The 16,532-nt window shown below is 45.3% G+C and overlaps 1 protein-coding gene across 4 annotated transcripts in view; it reads left to right on the forward strand.

Moving 5' to 3' along the window:
* The window catches only part of rangap1b (Ran GTPase activating protein 1b), a 74,292-nt gene that overhangs the window by 37,938 nt on the left and 19,822 nt on the right, over positions 1-16,532 (forward strand). For all 4 annotated transcript variants that reach the window (XM_052043160.1, XM_052043161.1, XM_052043158.1 and 1 more), the window contains exons 4-6: positions 1,672-1,731; positions 7,915-8,094; positions 11,244-11,378. In XM_052043160.1, the coding sequence (XP_051899120.1) occupies positions 1,672-1,731; positions 7,915-8,094; positions 11,244-11,378 (375 nt within the window). The remainder of the gene's footprint in view (positions 1-1,671; positions 1,732-7,914; positions 8,095-11,243; positions 11,379-16,532) is intronic.

Genomic DNA, 16,532 nt, shown 5'->3' on the forward strand with positions numbered 1-16,532 from the left:
TCAGCGGAACTACAGGGAGATAAGTCGTAATCTGGCATTTATTAATTTGGAACTTTTAAAAATAGGATATTTATCATTTAAGTAAATTAAATCATAAGCAGTATTTAGTACCCAAAAATGTAGTTTGTTTGAAGATAGTTAATTTTTCAAAAGGTTCAACATTAACTTCACCCAAGCACATGGAAACTACATCTGTAGCAAAGCTAATTTAAAATGATTTATATTTCATATTTATAAAAGAATAAACATTCCAATTGGACCACTTTATAGCTTGTGCTGGAAACATACCCAGTCACAAGTTTTTTTTCCGAAGAAAAAATTTCTTGTCAAAGAAATTCAGTTTGAGAATACACGGTTGTGGAATTTGAGATGTTATAGGACTTTACATTCCTCATCATTGCAAAAGGAAAGTCTTATAATATGTACTGTGGATATTAGGGACATGCCCACATTTGAACACTCAACAAGTCATATTCATCCTGTTCGTTGGTTAAGCAGTGCCTCATTTTAAGAAATCGTACCCTTATTTTCAAAGCCCTCTAGTCTTGTCTGCTACATCCCAAATCTCCTCCAGGCCCACAACCACCTAATTCTAGATTGTGCCTTAACTCTGCCTTTGGTCTTCACTCTATCCCTCTTCATGTAGTTATCTTCCATTATCCACTCCTTTAACAACTGCCCCTTTAACCAGGATTTTGTCTTCTGCTATCATATTGTTGCTCTTGTGGCTGGGCGTCATTTTGTCTGACTCTCCTGTCAACAGCTATGGAATGCTCTGCTATGTTAAAGGTTCCGCTCAAGTTTTTTTTTATTAATCTTTCTTGGAAATATCTCCAAATCCCAGTTTCAGAAAGAGTATCCCATTCATTTTGTAAATGTTCAATGGCTCTGGTGGTAGCTTGCCCTTTTCTGAGTAAGTTATGGGTGTAAACTACATGGAGTACTTGAAGATTATACTTTGCAATGATTCTATTATTGTGCTGTTGAGCGTGCACTGGTTATCAGAGATTGTTCTAGGACGATACAGGAAGTCTTGTCATAATTGGAACAAGTTTTATTTTGAAAAGCTCTTCCCTGTGCCATTACCAAATATATTATCTGGTCCCTCATCTCATAGAACAGTTTTATTTAAAAACTCCTGTTATGTTTTGCAGGCTAATATAGCATTTTATAGTTCATTGGTAGTGAATTGATTAATCCAAATTCCAGGGGTTGGGGGGGTGTTAGTAATAGAGATCATCAGTTTAAAATGGTTATCAAAAGTGGGAGAAAATGTATCTCTTTAGTGTTCTCCAAAATAGGGCCAAGAATTTGGTGAGGTGCAAAAAAATTCCATGAAGTTCTACACTTAGCATATAAAATATTTGCTGACTACTAAAATTATTTATATAATGCCCCTGTGTGTGTATATTCAACAAGAACTGTAGTGATTTAAAAGATTGCTCACTGCCACCATCTCAAGAGCACTTGGGGATGGTAATGAGTACTGGCCTTGCCAGCAATGGCTCTGTTTCTCTAAGTGAATAAAAAAAATTCTGCAATTAAGTACAATTATGTTTGAAGTAAACAGCTGGGAAAATTCTTCACAGAAAAGTGTTTAATTTTAACTTCAGTAAATAGAATTTCAGTGGTTACCATTTGGTTTAATTACACTTCCTATCCTCCCCTCAGAAATGTCACTGGAGTGATATGTTCACAGGACGACTGCGGACTGAGATTCCACCTGCTCTGGTAAGACTAACTTCAGTAATCTTGAACTCTCTTCATTATTAAGGTCAATGATAATTTATGGGCCGAGGCTGATGAGGTTTAAGAGTGCAGGACAATGAGAAGCAGAATTAGATTTGGAGTGAAACTATGTTATCATTAAAAGTTATACTGTTCTCAGTTTTTGACAGTTGGCAAAAACTGCAAAGTAATTTTTCATTAATCCTGGAAAGCTTGTTTACATCCTTGAAGTTGGCCTATTCAGTATTTTTACAAGCAAAGTTGTATACATCAAAATAACATTTGTCGTGGGTGGTGAGATTGAGGTATTTATAGTGTTCCCAGTAATAAAATGGTACATTTTTACACAATGTTTTGTCTCCTTATTGTTGCTTAATCTTTGTTGTTATGCACCTTGAAACTTAACACTGATGGCGCAAATGATGAAGATCATCTTTGCCCTCCTCAGATTATCTTCTGCCTTTCATCTCCTCTCATCCATTTTGTCTGTTATTGCTGTGCAATAACTGGCCGCTACTTACAACATGGGTGAATGTCTTTTGCTGGCCTATTTTCTTAGTTCCTTCCTTCCTTCTGAACTCCTTGACTCTGTTTGATGTACTTCCATAGATGTTAATCACCCTTGAAGTTCAAACATCAATATTATTAATGAGTATCCTGATAATGAACACTTGTTAACTACAGCAGTTGAAGATATGACTTTGCTATGGTCACCTGTGATTTTACTAGGGAGTCACACTAGTGACTGGGATGGGGATCCTAACCTTTAAAATTGTCATGGACAGGGACAGGTGCAGAGAGGACAAGAGGTTTTTCTATTGGGGAAGGGCTAACTACGAGGCTATAAGGAGAGAACTTGGGAGTGTAAATTGGGATGTCCTTTTTGAAGGAAAATGTACCATGGAGATGTGGTCGATGTTCAGGGATCTTATGCAGGATGTTAGGGATAAATATGTCCCGGTGAGGCAGAGAAGGAATGGCAGGGTGAAGGAACCGTGGGTGACGAGAGAGGTGGAACGACTTGTTAGGGAGAAGAAGGTAGCATACGTGAGGTATAAGCAGCAAGGTTCAGGCAGGGCCCGTGAGGAATATAGAGTAGCAAGGAAGGAACTTAAGAAAGGGCTGAGGAGAGCTAGAAGGGGACATGAAAAGGCTTTGGCTAGTAGGGTTAAGGAAAATCCCAAGGCCCTTTTCAAGTACGTGAAGGGTAGGAGGATGGCTAGGGTGAAGGTAGGTCCGATTAAGGACAAAGGTGGGAGAATTTGCGTGGAGGCAGCGGAAGTGGGAGAAGTTCTCAATGAGTACTTCTGTTCGGTATTCACCAGGGAGAGGGGTCTTGATGATGCGGAAGGGAGTGCTGGTAGGGGTAATGTTCTCGAGGTTGTTGATATCAAGAGGGAGGATGTGTTGAAGTTGTTAAATAATATTAAGACAGATAAATCTCCGGGGCCTGATGGGATTTTCCCCAGGCTGCTTCGAGAGGCTGGGGAGGAGATTGCTGAACCGCTGGTAAGGATCTTTGAGTCCTTGTTGTCTACGGGGGTGGTGCTGGAGGATTGGAGGGTTGCGAATGTTGTCCCCTTGTTCAAAAAAAGGTAATAGGGGTAGGCTAGGGAATTATAGACCGGTGAGTCTCACATCTGTGGTGGGTAAGCTGTTAGAAAGGATTCTAAGGGATAGGATTTATGAACACCTTGAGAATCATGGACTGATTAGGGACAGCCAGCATGGCTTTGTGAAGGGAAGATCTTGCCTCTCAAGCCTGATAGAGTTCTTTGAGGAGGTGACCAGGAGGATTGATGAGGGCAGTGCGGTGGATGTGGTTTACATGGATTTTAGTAAGGCCTTTGATAACGTTCCTCATGGTAGGCTTCTTCAGAAGGTCAGAGGCCAAGGGATCCAAGGAAGCTTGGCTGTGTGGATTAGGAATTGGCTTGCATGTAGAAAGCAAAAGGTTGTGGTGGAAGGAGTGCCCTCGGATTGGAAGGCAGTGACTAGTGGTGTCCCGCAGGGATCGGTTCTGGGACCTCTACTTTTTGTGATATTTATAGATGACTTAGATGAGGGGGTGGAGCGCTGGGTTAGTAAGTTTGCAGACGACACTAAGATAGGCGGTGTTGTGGATAGTGTGGAGGGCTGTCGGAGCTTACAGAGGGATATTGATAGGATGCAGAGCTGGGCTGACAAGTGGCAGATGGAGTTCAATCCGGAGAAGTGTGAGGTGGTACACTTTGGAAGGACAAACTCCAGGGCAGAGTACTGGGTGAATGGCAAGGTACTTGGCAGTGTGGAGGAGCAGAGGGATCTGGGGGTTCATATTCACAGTTCGTTGAAAGTTGCCTCACAGGTGGAAAGAGCAGTTTGGAAGGCCAATGGGATGTTGGCTTTCATAAGTCGCGGGATTGAGTTTAAGAGCCGCGAGGTGATGATGCAGCTTTACAAAACTCTAGTTAGGCCACACTTAGAGTACTGTGTTCAGTTCTGGTCACCTCATTATAGGAAGGATGTGGAGGCATTCGAGAGGGTGCAGAGGAGATTTACCAGGATGCTGCCTGGATTGGAGAGTATTGAATATGAGGAGAGGCTTAAGGTGCTAGGGCTTTATTCACTGGAAAGGAGGAGGATGAGAGGAGACATGATAGAGGTATATAAAATATTGAGAGGAATAGATAGACAGTCAGCGCCTCCTTCCCAGGGCACCAGTGCTCAAGACGAGGGGTCATGGCTTTAAGGTTATGGGTGGGAGGTTCAGGGGAGATGTCAGAGGGAGGTTTTTCCACCCAGAGAGCGGTTGGTGCATGGAATGCACTGCCTGGGGTGGTGGTGGAGGCAGATACATTGAACAGGTTCAAGAGCTTGTTGGATAGGCATATGGAGGAATGTGAGATAGAGGGATATGCGGGAGGAAGGGGTTAGGTAGTGTGAGGGTGGTCTGATGGACGGCACAACATGGTGGGCCGAAGGGCCTGTTTTGTGCTGTATGGTTCTATGGTTCTAGCTGATTTTTCTTTGTTTTTTTTCTTAATACATTTTGTTTTTCTTCCCTAACATTTGAAACTGTTGCCATTTGCACCTTCTTCTAACGTTAATGTGGACTTGCTGTACTTTTCAATTTCAAAAGCCTTGCCCAACATTAAATATTGCTGAGTATCATTTGATACCACTATATAGCTGAGTGAAGCAGTGAGTCCTGTTTTTATTATATTCTCTTCACACTCCTGGCTACATGACAATAGCCAAAAGTCATAATTTTATTTTGTAGGCTATTGCAAATTTAGAATGGAAGAACACACAAAGATTGGAGCAGCAGTAAGCCATTGGTCCTGTCAAGCCTGTCCGAATTTAATCCACTGTTTACTACTAATGGCCTTCAATCTGTTTCCTGTGCAAAAAAAAATAAGCAGGGGAGTGCACAGAGTGGTTTGTTTCTGTTGTCTTTGTTTTTGGGGGAAACAACCTCTGTGTGTGTGTGTGTGTGTGTGTGTGTGTGTGTGTGTGTGTGTGTGTGTGTGTCTCAAGATTTATTACTTTTTCTCATAGTAGAGATAAGCCAGATATGGTTTGGGAAGAAATTGTAGACATACACCACAGCAGGAAATGTCAGTAGAAATCTAAGCACATCAGCTGTTCAACTTAATCCTTTCCAAAATTTGGGAAGAGAAGAATGAAATGAAGCTGAACTATAAAGTTACTTCAGCAGTAGTAAATTACTAGTATCTGGTGTACTTTTAAGAAAGAAAAAGAGGTGGTCAAGGTTCAGCAAGATGCCAATTAGCAGACTGAATGAAGGAATTCTGATCCGGCAGAGTCGCCTTTCACTTAGAAAGCTGTAAACTACAAAGGGAGCAACACAAAATGCTGGAGGAACTCAGCAGGTCAGGCAGCATCTATGGAGGGAAATACAGTCAATGTTTTGGGTCGAGACCAACCTCGACTGTTTATTTCCCTCCATAGACGCTGCCTGATCTGTTGAGTTCCTCCAGCATTTTGTGTGTTTTGCTCCAGATTCCAGCATCTGCAGAATCTTTGTACAAAGGGAGTCTGCACTTGGCCCTCTGAGTCTGCTTTGCTGCTTAAAGGATCAGCCATGATCATATTATCTTAATACCATATTGCTGCTCATTCCCTGTACCCCTTGATGCTTTGTCTCATTATCCATCTATCTCCTCAAGTATATTCAGCAACTTGGCCTCCGTGGCCCTTTGTGTTAAAGAATTCCCCTGAGAGAAGAAATGTTTCCTTATCTCAATCCTAATTGCTGTATCCTGTATCCTGCAACTGTGACCCTTGGTTCCAGAACCCCAGCCAGGAGATGCAAATTCTCTACATCCAGCCTGTCAAGCCTCCTTGGATAATAAAAATCAACAATAGTGCAGATGCAGGAAATCTAAAATAAAAACAGAAAATGCTGGAAATGCTTAGCAGGTCAGGCCACATCTGTGGGAAGAGAAACAGCTAACATTTCAGGTTGAAGACCCTTTGTCAGAACTGAGAAGGAGACAAAAGAAGCATTGTAAACTTCGGGGGGGGGGGATGGTGGAAGTGTGGGGTGTCTTAGATGGTGTAAAACTAGGACAAGCTGTTAATGGGGTCATCTGGTCAGTGAGTGAATGGAAGCAGTTAGAGAGCAAGAATAAACAAAAGAATGTAGGAGTTGCTGTTTCTCAAGGTTGGATTGGGCCTCTCTGCAGCAGTGCAGGAGGCATCAGATTGATAGAATTAAAATGGTAGGCAGCAGGAAGCTCAGGGTCACCCCAGCGGACTTATGAAGGTGCTCTGCAAAATGGTTACCCAATCTGTATTTTGGTTTCTCCAATGTAGAGAGAACCACGTTGTGAACACCGATTTCAATATACAAGAAGCAGTGCAAATGATTTGCTGTTTCACCTGGAAGGACTTTGGATTCCAAGATGGTGGGAGGCAAAAGGGTAAAGGATGAGTGTTACATCATGGTTCCAAGGGAAAGTGCTGTAAGAAGTAGGGTGGTTGGTGCAAATGGAAGAGTGGACCAGGGAGTTCCAAAGGCAACGATCCCTTCGAAATGCTGAAAGGATAGGGGAAATGGTGGAGAATGATCAGTTGAATGTGGAGGCAGGTAGAATGGAAGATGAGGACCAGTGGAATTCCATCTGACATTTGCTAAGGAAAGAGATTTCTTCAGAATTCCTCTCAGAAATTTGTACATATCAATGAGATTCCCTCTCATTTTTCTAAACTCCTGTGGAAACTGACCGACTGTCTCCTTGCATGACAGTCCTGCTATCACAGGAATCAGTCTAGTGAACCTTTGTGCTCTATAGCAAGTATAGTCTCTTTTTATGTTGACTTATTTTTGTTGAGTCCGTCCTGACTTCTTAGTATGTGACCAATAACTAACTGTAGCTAAGCCTGTTGACCGGAAGGTTCTGTACAGCTAAGGTGGTTCATACTGTATGCTCCTTACCGTGTACATATACACACTTTTTAGTAGGGTTTACCTGATGGTATTTGGGATGAGGATCCTGTAGCCAAAGCTTCTCTCTAAGTCTTAACCAATAGGTCCAGTGGTCATTTATGACTTCATTAAGATGAGGCATCCCATCTGAAATTGAATCCAGTGATCTATGATCCATTGTGAATTCCTCAAATATGTTGCTAACACATGCCATTTAGCTATTACCAACGTACACATGTTCATTTCAATCTAATGAGAAATCCACGCAGGTAGAGTTCTTGATGGCCTGCTGTTGAGTTTATGCACTGACCTCAAGACCATGTCATTAAAGAAAGATTGGCAAGGGACATGAAGAATGAATACACCAATTGAAACAGCCATTCCTAAGCTGGTGGTAGCATTTTAGTTTATTTTGATACGACCTTTTTAAGCTGATAATGATTTGCAGCACTTTCTACTGCTGAGAAGAATCCCACAACAAACCTTTCTCCATAATGAGTCCCATGGACAGTTATCCTGAAAGTCCAGGAATCACAGAGCTCCTGAATTGAGCATCAGAATTTTTTTTGGTTGTGCTTTAATTCGTTTTAGTTATAATCACTTCAAAGGATGTCCTGCTGGTGAAAGAGACCTCCTCCCTCCATCCCTTCTGACACTAGGTCTTGTGTATTGAATATCTTGATGCATATACTGGAAGTTTTTAACCTGAAAGCTGTGATTTTTTTTTTCCTCTCTCTATTAATTCTCTAAAGGTATCCCTAGGCAATGCACTGATGAATGCAGGAGCCCAGCTGACACAGCTGGATCTAAGTGACAATGCATTTGGACCTGATGGAGTCAGAAGTATTGAAACCTTGCTGAAGAGCAAAGCATGTTACACATTACAGGAGCTGCGACTGAATAACTGTGGCATGGGAATTGGTGGTGGCCAGGTATTTACTAAATATTCTGTGTTCAACTAGCCTCTGTCCAAATTTGTCAAAGCATTTATTAATGTTTGAACCCAGATGGTGTTGGTACCCTTGTTAAGTTGTGAAGCAAACACAACCAAATTCCAAAGCTGTCCTTGCTTAAAGCCCCAAATATGCCCTTTCTAATGGAAGTTGCTACCCACTGGCCACATCCCTGATTCCTAGTACATAATTACAAGGCTTAGCTTTGTACTGTAGCTCCCTCTGTACAATATCATACAGACATAAAAGACCTCAAACATTAAGCTTGGTGTACACAATGGACTCTGATAACATGAGCTTGATGGTTGATTAAGATACCATTCTAAACAAAAAGCTTAAGAGTGTGACCAACTTTTTTAAATAAAGTTGTTTATTGAAATTGAAATCCACATTGGTATGAAATGTAGAGTAATCAAGTTTTCCATATTCTTGGAGAAATTGGAGAATCAGTTTGTAATCTTGTGCATTCAACCTGTCTCTGCCCACGGTTAACAGTACTGACATTAACTGTTAACATTCACTGTTTCTACTTGTAAAATTTTATCTAGACTAGTAACTATCCCTGTCTTCAACCAGAAAGTGCAGATGTAAATTAATGTTCCTAATTGTATATGGCAGCTTGTCTGGAGGATACAAATGACCCTATTACAGCAAATAAAGATTAGCTGCGTTTCATTACTTATCAGGGATAGAATAAGCTGTCACTTGGACATGGCTGGATTAATTAGAGAAAACTATCATGGATTTATAAAGACAAATCATGGCGAGCAAACTTGAGGCGAGGAGTTGATGAGGGAAATGCAACTTTATACATTTCAAGAGGTTTGAAGATGTCATGTAATAGGCTCGTCATCAACATTAAAGCCCCATAGGATAAAAAGGACTGTAGCAGTATCGATAGATAAGTGGCTAAATAAAACAAGTTGGAAAGTAGTACTGCAAGGTTTTTCGGACTGAGGCTAAGTGCGTGTTGGAGTTCCCCAGGGATCACTAATAGGACCATGTGTTGTTTAAAATACATTAATTACTTAGTTTTGTGTGCACAAGGCCCAATTCCCACAACTGCATGTGATGTAAGATTTGGAGGAAATATAACCAGAGAGATGGGATGGACAGATTCATGGTATATGAAATATAATGCTGAGAAATTTTATATTTTGGCAGGAAGAATGAGGAGAGGACATAATTCTAAAAGGAGTACAGAAATGGATCTGGGAATAATTGAGTCAAAAAACTAAAGATGTTGGAAAACTGAAAATGCCAGAAATGTAGGCCACCCACTTGTAACTTTAGTTACTTTCCAATCTCATCAATTCCATTCCCTTATTGTCCCTATAGTCCTTCAACTTAATCTCTCTCATGTGTTCATCAACTCAATTTTGCAATTAACTACATGGGAAATCTACAGTACACAATTACCTTACAGTACATCTTTGGATGTTGGAGGAGGTCAGAGCATCAGGTGGAAACCCACGCAATCACAGGGAGAATTTGTAATCTTCATACAGCATCAGAGGCCCTCGTCTGTGAAGCTGCATGCATAATTGTTGCACAATGCTAACTCAATTTTATTCTCTCTGAGGATGTGTTGCCTGATCTGGGTATTCTCTTGTTTCAAATTTCCAGCATTTGCTGAGCTCTGCATCTGACAATTCCAATACGTATTTAACTTTTGGCACAAAATTGCCCAGACAACCTTGGTCTCCACCCTATCACAAACATTCCCTATGTTCCCTCCATCTCTGTTGTAACTAAATACTTGTTTTCTTGCTTTTCCAGTTGTAATGAAGGTTGTTGACTTGAAACATTGACTTTTTCCTCTTTCCTCAGCCTGACTTGCAGAGTACTTCCAGTACTTTCTGTATTTGTTTCAGATTTTGAGCAGTTAATGTGCCTGGTTTGTTGAAAGTGAAAGGCAAGTTGAGAGAATGGTTAAAATCACATTGGGAGAGGTACAGTGTACAAGAGCAAAGAAGTCATGATGAACCTTTATAACACTGATTCAGCTACAGCTGGACTTCTGTGTCAAGTTCTGGGTGTAGCACTTTAGAAATGATCTAGAGATGATGCAAAAGAGATCTATCAAAATGATTCCAGGACTGTAGGATACTAGTTATGTGAAAAGAGGAGAAATTGAGCTTGTTCTTCGAACGTGAGAGGTTTTGAGGAGATCCGATGGAGGTATTTGAAATCCATGAAGTGTAAAGACAAGAGTATATGTATATAGAGAAGCTGTTTCCATTGGCAGAAGAGTCGAGAATTAGGCTATATAGAATGAAGATTGTTGGCAAAAGAACCAAAATTATCATGAGGAAAACTTTTTCACGCAGCAAAGGACTAAGGGCTTGAAAGCACTGCAGGGGGAGTAGTGAAAGCACATTCAATTGTAGGGTTAAAAAGGGAGCAAATAAATATCTGAAAGAATTTGCAGGATTATGGGGAGAGGGCAGGAGAGTGGAATGAGCTGGATTGCTCTTGTGTAGAATTAGTATGGGCGTGGTGGGCAGAATGGTCTCTTTCTGTGCTATTGCCACTCTTAAATCAGAAAGAGGAAGCCAGTTCAAAACAGCTTACTATAACTGACATGCATCTGCAAAGCTCTGGGTCATGGACCAGTTGTGTTCAACTTTTGTCTAATTACAATTGTTATTACAATTACTTGCTATTACAAGGACTAGCAAATGTGGTTGAGAGAATATTGGATTAGCTTTGATTGTTTTCTTTGAAACAGAAGGCTGAGTGGAGACTTAATTGAGGTGAGGGGCCTAGCAAGCATGAACAGAAAGATCTTTTCCCTTATTAGAAAGGTCAAAAACCTGGGGCAATATGTTTTATGTAATTAGTAAAAGAAGAATTGAGAGGGAAGATGAGGGGGATAAAAAACATCTATCCAAAGGGTAGTTAGGGTTTGGATCTCACTCCATAAACCCCCATCAAATTTAAACAATACTTGGATGCATGCTTGAAAATCAAGACCTGCAGAACAAGTCCTGAAAGTGAAATTAGGTTGGAGTGCTTGACTTTTAGCAGTCACTGATAAGATGGACCAAATTGCCTCCTGTGTATTAGCATTTTTGTGATTCAGCTGTAATGTGTTCTGATATAAAGTTTGTTTGCTGTTTTTGCAGATTCTTGCAGCAGCACTCAGTGAATGTCACAGACAGTCACGTGCATCAGGAAGGCCAATGGCACTGAAAGTTTTCATTGCAGGGAGAAATCGTCTGGAGAATGAAGGTGCTATTGCACTAGCTGGTGCTTTTAAGGTACAGAAATCTAATGTGTTGAGGGTGTTTTTTTTTGTTGCTGCTGCAGTAAGTCAGTGTTATGGAGCACTGCAATAATCTTTCAGTCCATTGGCTAAGTATTCATTTATGTTTTGAGGATTCTTCATCTAGTGGGAAGGCATGTTACTTCCCTTCTAGAAGTATAGATCGCCTTAGTGCCCTAATTAATTGAAATCCTTTGGGGAAAACTTGTGGTACTGAAAGTTTTGGTTCTTAAAGTTGTCAAGAGTCTGTTGACCTTAATCAAAAACCCCACTGATGAAAGAAATAATTCAGGTTTTGGGTTGTGCTGGCTCTTTCAAACAGTATCAAGCATCACGATTACATATCTGCACTACTTTCAGACCTGATTTGCTTCAAGAAATTTAAATTGGCTGCCATTCATTTACGCATTCTTCAAAGTGACAGTTAATTTCATCTCATTAAAATCACAAGATGTTTCTCCAATTTGTTAGGTTTGCTGACTGTGCTTATTTAGTTCACTTCTCTCTGTTGTCTAGAAAAACAAACTTGATATCTGCAATCCCGTAGTCTTATGGTAGCATTCACATTACCAGTGATACTTGAAAGCTTGTGGCACAAGTCTTTGGGGACTCTGCCCTTGTTTTCCTCAGTAATTTAAGATGCACCTGTAGCGGTTGCTACCGCGAAATAAAACAAGACGCTAGTCGGAGGATTGTCGAACAAGAAGTGGTTTATTTTCCCGCCTTGCGCGGGCCCTTTAAGGGAGACTGTTCCCGCCCAAAGCAACCGGCAATGACGTAAGTACTACATCATCAAGACTTTCCCGCGCGCGGGTTCTCCCCGTCGCTTGGGAAAGACGAGGCCCGCCGCCATCTTGGGCCTCGTTGTTCCGACGCCGCGCGAACCGACTGCCGAGCCGGTTCGCCCAACTAAACGGTGAGTCGCCACACAACCCCCCCCCAGAACCGGCGATACAGTTCCCAAGGTCCATGGGCTGTGCCAGCTGCCGCTTAGGGGGCCGGCCTCTGCGTCGCGGCGTTGCAACCTCGACAGGTTGTTGCAGATCCAAATGGGCCGGTTTGAGGCGGTCCGCCGTGAAAACCTGTTCCCTGCCTCCAATGTCCAAAATAAAGGTGGATCCATTATTCCGTATGACTCGGAACGGTTCCTCATATGGTCGTTGCAATGGCGCCCGAGGTGTGCCCCTGCGAACGAAAACAAACTTACAGTCCCGTAGTTCCTTGGGCTGGCAGGATGGGGCTTGACCGTGCCGTGAGGTGGGAATCGGGGCCAAGTTGCCAAGCTTCTCGCGCAGTCTTTGTAGGACTGCTGGGGGTTGTTCCCCTTGGTCCCGAAGGGCAGGTATGAAATCCCTGGGGACAACTAGGGGCGCCCCGTACACAAGCTCAGCTGACGAAGTGCGGAGGTCTTCTTTGGGGGCAGTGCGTATGCCGAGCAGGACCCAAGGCAGCTCGTCAACCCAGTTAGGACCCTTCAGGCGGGCCATCAAGGCTGATTTCAGATGGCGGTGAAAACGTTCCACCAACCCGTTTGATTGAGGATGGTAGGCCGTGGTGGTGTGCAGCTGCGTCCCTAGCAGGTTCGCTAATGCAGCCCAGAGAGTGGAAGTGAATTGGGTGCCTCTGTCTGAAGTGATGTGGACCAGAACACCAAAACGTGAGACCCAAGTTGTGAGCAGCGCCCAGGCGCAGGAATCAGTTGTGATGTCAGTCAGGGGGGTTGCCTCAGACCACCTCGTGAACCGGTCCACGATGGTAAGGAGGTACCGGGCTCCTCTTGAAACCGGCAGAGGGCCCACGAGGTCGATGTGTATGTGGTCGAACCTCCTACGGGTAGGCTCGAACTGCTGTGGTGGGACCTTGGTGTGTCGCTGGATTTTTGACGTCTGGCAGTGCGGACAAGTCCTGGCCCACTCACTGACCTGTTTGTGCAGGCCATGCCAGACAAACTTGCTGGTGACCAGTCGGACAATAGATCTGATGGACGGGTGCGCCAACCCATGTACCGAGTCAAAAACGCGTCTCCGCCAGGCTGCAGGGACTATAGGGCGGGGCTGACCAGTCGCAACATCGCAAAGTAGGGTCCGCTGACCTGGACCAACCAAGAAATCTCGGAGCTGCAGACCCGAGACTGCGGTTCTGTAGCTGGGCAGTTCGTCGTCGGCTTGCTGTGCGTCAGCTAGGGCCGTGTGGTCGACACCCAAGGATAGGTTGTGGATGGTTGGTCTGGAAAGTGCATCAGCAATGACATTATCCTTTCCGGAGACGTGTTGGATGTCAGTTGTGAATTCGGAAATGTAGGATAAATGTCTCTGCTGACGAGCTGACCAGGGATCGGAGACTTTGGAGAAGGCAAAGGACAGAGGCTTATGATCGGTGAAAGCGGTGAAAGGCCTGCCTTCTAGAAAGTATCGGAAATGCCGGACTGCCAGATACAGTGCTAGAAGTTCCCGATCAAAAGCGCTGTACTTCAGTTCGGGCGGTCTAAGGTGCTTGCTGAAAAATGCACCCACCGCGGTGTTGGACGCGTCTACCATGAGGGCAGTCGGGACGTCAGTCCTAGGGTGTACAAGCATCGTGGCGTCTGCCAGGGCGTCTTTGGCCTTAACGAAAGCAGCCGCAGCCTCGTCAGTCCAGGTGATGTCCTTGCCCTTACCAGCCAGCAGCGAGAACAGAGGGCGCATGATACGGGCTGCTGCAGGGATGAACCGATGGTAAAAGTTGACCATCCCAAGGAATTCCTGTAGGCCTTTGACTGTGTCGGGGCGGGCAAAATGGCGGATAGCGTCCACCTTGGCGGGTAGGGGTGTTGCCCCGTCGCTGGTGATTTTGTGGCCGAGGAAATCGATAGAGTCGTCCGAATTGGCATTTGGACGGGTTGATCGTGAGGCCGAAATCGCGGAGGTGGGAATACAGCTGGCGGAGGTGGGAAAGGTGTTCCTGGCGGTTACGGCTGGCGATCAGTATGTCGTCTAAGTAAATGAACACGAAGTCCAGGTCTCGGCCTACCGCGTCCATCAGCCGCTGGAAGGTCTGCGCGGCGTTCTTAAGGCCGAACGGCATCCGAAGGAATTCGAACAGGCCGAATGGGGTGATAATCGCAGTCTTGGGGACGTCATCTGGATGGACCGGGATTTGGTGGTATCCCCGAAGAGGTCCACTTTGGAAAAGATGCGGGCCCCGTGTAAGTTCGCTGCGAAGTCCTGGATGTGAGGGATTGAATAGCAGTCCGGGGTGGTAGCGTCATTCAGCCTGCGATAGTCGCCGCAGGGCCTCCACCCTCTGATGGCTTTGGGGACCATGTGCAGGGGGGAGGCCCAGGGGCTGTCTGACCTGCGAACAATCCCCAGCTCCTCCATGTGACGGAATTCTTCCTTTGCCAGGCGGAGCTTGTCTGGAGGTAATCGTCGTGCTCGGGCATGAAGGGGTGGCCCTGTAGTAATGATGTGGTGTCGTACCCCGTGTATGGGCCTAGAATTCGTAAACGCAGGTGCCAAAATTGATGGGAATTCGGCTAGGAGCTTGGCGAAATCGTCGCCAGAAAGGGAAATGGAGTCCAGGCGAGGGGCTGGTGTGCTGATTTCTCCCAGGGGATAGGTCTGGAAGGTGCTAGAGTGGACTAACCGCTTCCCTCGCAGGTCGACTAACAGGTTGTGGGCCCGAAGGAAATCAGCTCCTAGGAGTAGTCGGGCGACCGTGGCAAGGGTGAAGGTCCAGGTAAAACGGCTGCCACCGAATTGTAATTGAAGTGTACGGGTGCCGAAAGACTGTATCGTTGTACCGTTGGCGGCATTGAGTAGAGGACCGGGTGGCCTGTTACGAGTGTCGCGGCCGGTCGGGGGCAAAATACTGACCTCCGCTCCAGTATCAACGAGGAAACGCCGTCCAGATTTCTTGTCCTGAACGAATAGGAGGCTCTGTCGGCGGCCAGCCGCCGTAGCCATCAGCGGCGGCTGGCCCTGGCGTTTCCCTGAAACTTGCAGGGTGGGCGGCATCGACGGGCCTCCGCCCCCCACCTCTGATGGTAGAAGCACAGCTGGTCACCCGTGTCGTCGTCTGCGTTCCTGGGGTGTGGTTGCTCGGTTGCTGGGGCCGGGTGAGGCGGGCGTTGGGCTCGCGGCCTGGTGATTTGACTGACGGACTAGCCGCTCTTGCGCTTGGCCCTCCACGGGACATCTGCCCGGGCAGCCACCTCACGGGGGTTGCTGAAGTCGGCGTCAGCTAACAACAGGTGGATGCCATCGGGGAGCTGTTCGAGGAAGGCCTGTTCGAATATCAGGCATGGCTTGTGTCCCTCGGCCAATGCCAGCATCTCATTCATTAGGGTGGATGGGGATCTGTCCCCCAGGCCGTCCAGATGAAACAGGCGGGCAGTGCGCTCACAACGGGAGAGGCCGAAGGTCCAAATCAAAAGGTCTTTGAAAGCTGGGTACTTACCTTCCTCCGGAGGCGACTGGATGAAGTCCCCAACCTGGGCAGCTGTCTCTTGGTCCAGAGAGCTAACCACATGGTAGTACTTCGTGGAGTCTGAGGTGATCTGCTGAAGGTGGAATTGTGCTTCGGCCTGGTCAAACCAGACGCTGGGCCGAAGTGTCCAAAAGGTGGGCAGCTTGAGGGCCACTGCGTTGGCTGCTGTGCTGTCGGCCATTGCGCGGGTCCAAAATCCGTTTGGACCGTCGGGGTCACCAATGTAGCGGTTGCTACCGCGAAATAAAACAAGACTCTAGTCGGAGGATTGTCGAACAAGAAGTGGTTTATTTTCCCGCCTTCCGCGGGCCCTTTAAGGGAGACTGTTCCCGCCCAAAGCAACCGGCAATGACGTAAGTACTACGTCATCAAGACCTTCCCGCGCGCGGGTTCTTCCCGTCGCTCGGGAAAGACGAGGCCCGCCGCCATCTTGGGCCTCGTCGCTCCGACGCCATGCGAACCGACTGCCGAGCCGGTTCGCCCGACTAACCGGTGAGTCGCCACACACCATTCTTTTCCGCTTTGAAAACTGACAAATGTTTTCCATACTATAAATTGTTTTTTCAGATGTAGCACAAGTAATTTCTGCAACACCCTGCAGTGTAACCTTCTCTTAACACCTTGGCAATCGCCTTTATGGGGGTGGGGGATAACAATGTCGGGCACTTTTGTTTCATTTCTG

This window comes from Pristis pectinata, chromosome 33, assembly GCF_009764475.1.
Source record: "Pristis pectinata isolate sPriPec2 chromosome 33, sPriPec2.1.pri, whole genome shotgun sequence".
In the NCBI taxonomy this organism is placed as follows: Eukaryota; Metazoa; Chordata; class Chondrichthyes; order Rhinopristiformes; family Pristidae; genus Pristis; species Pristis pectinata.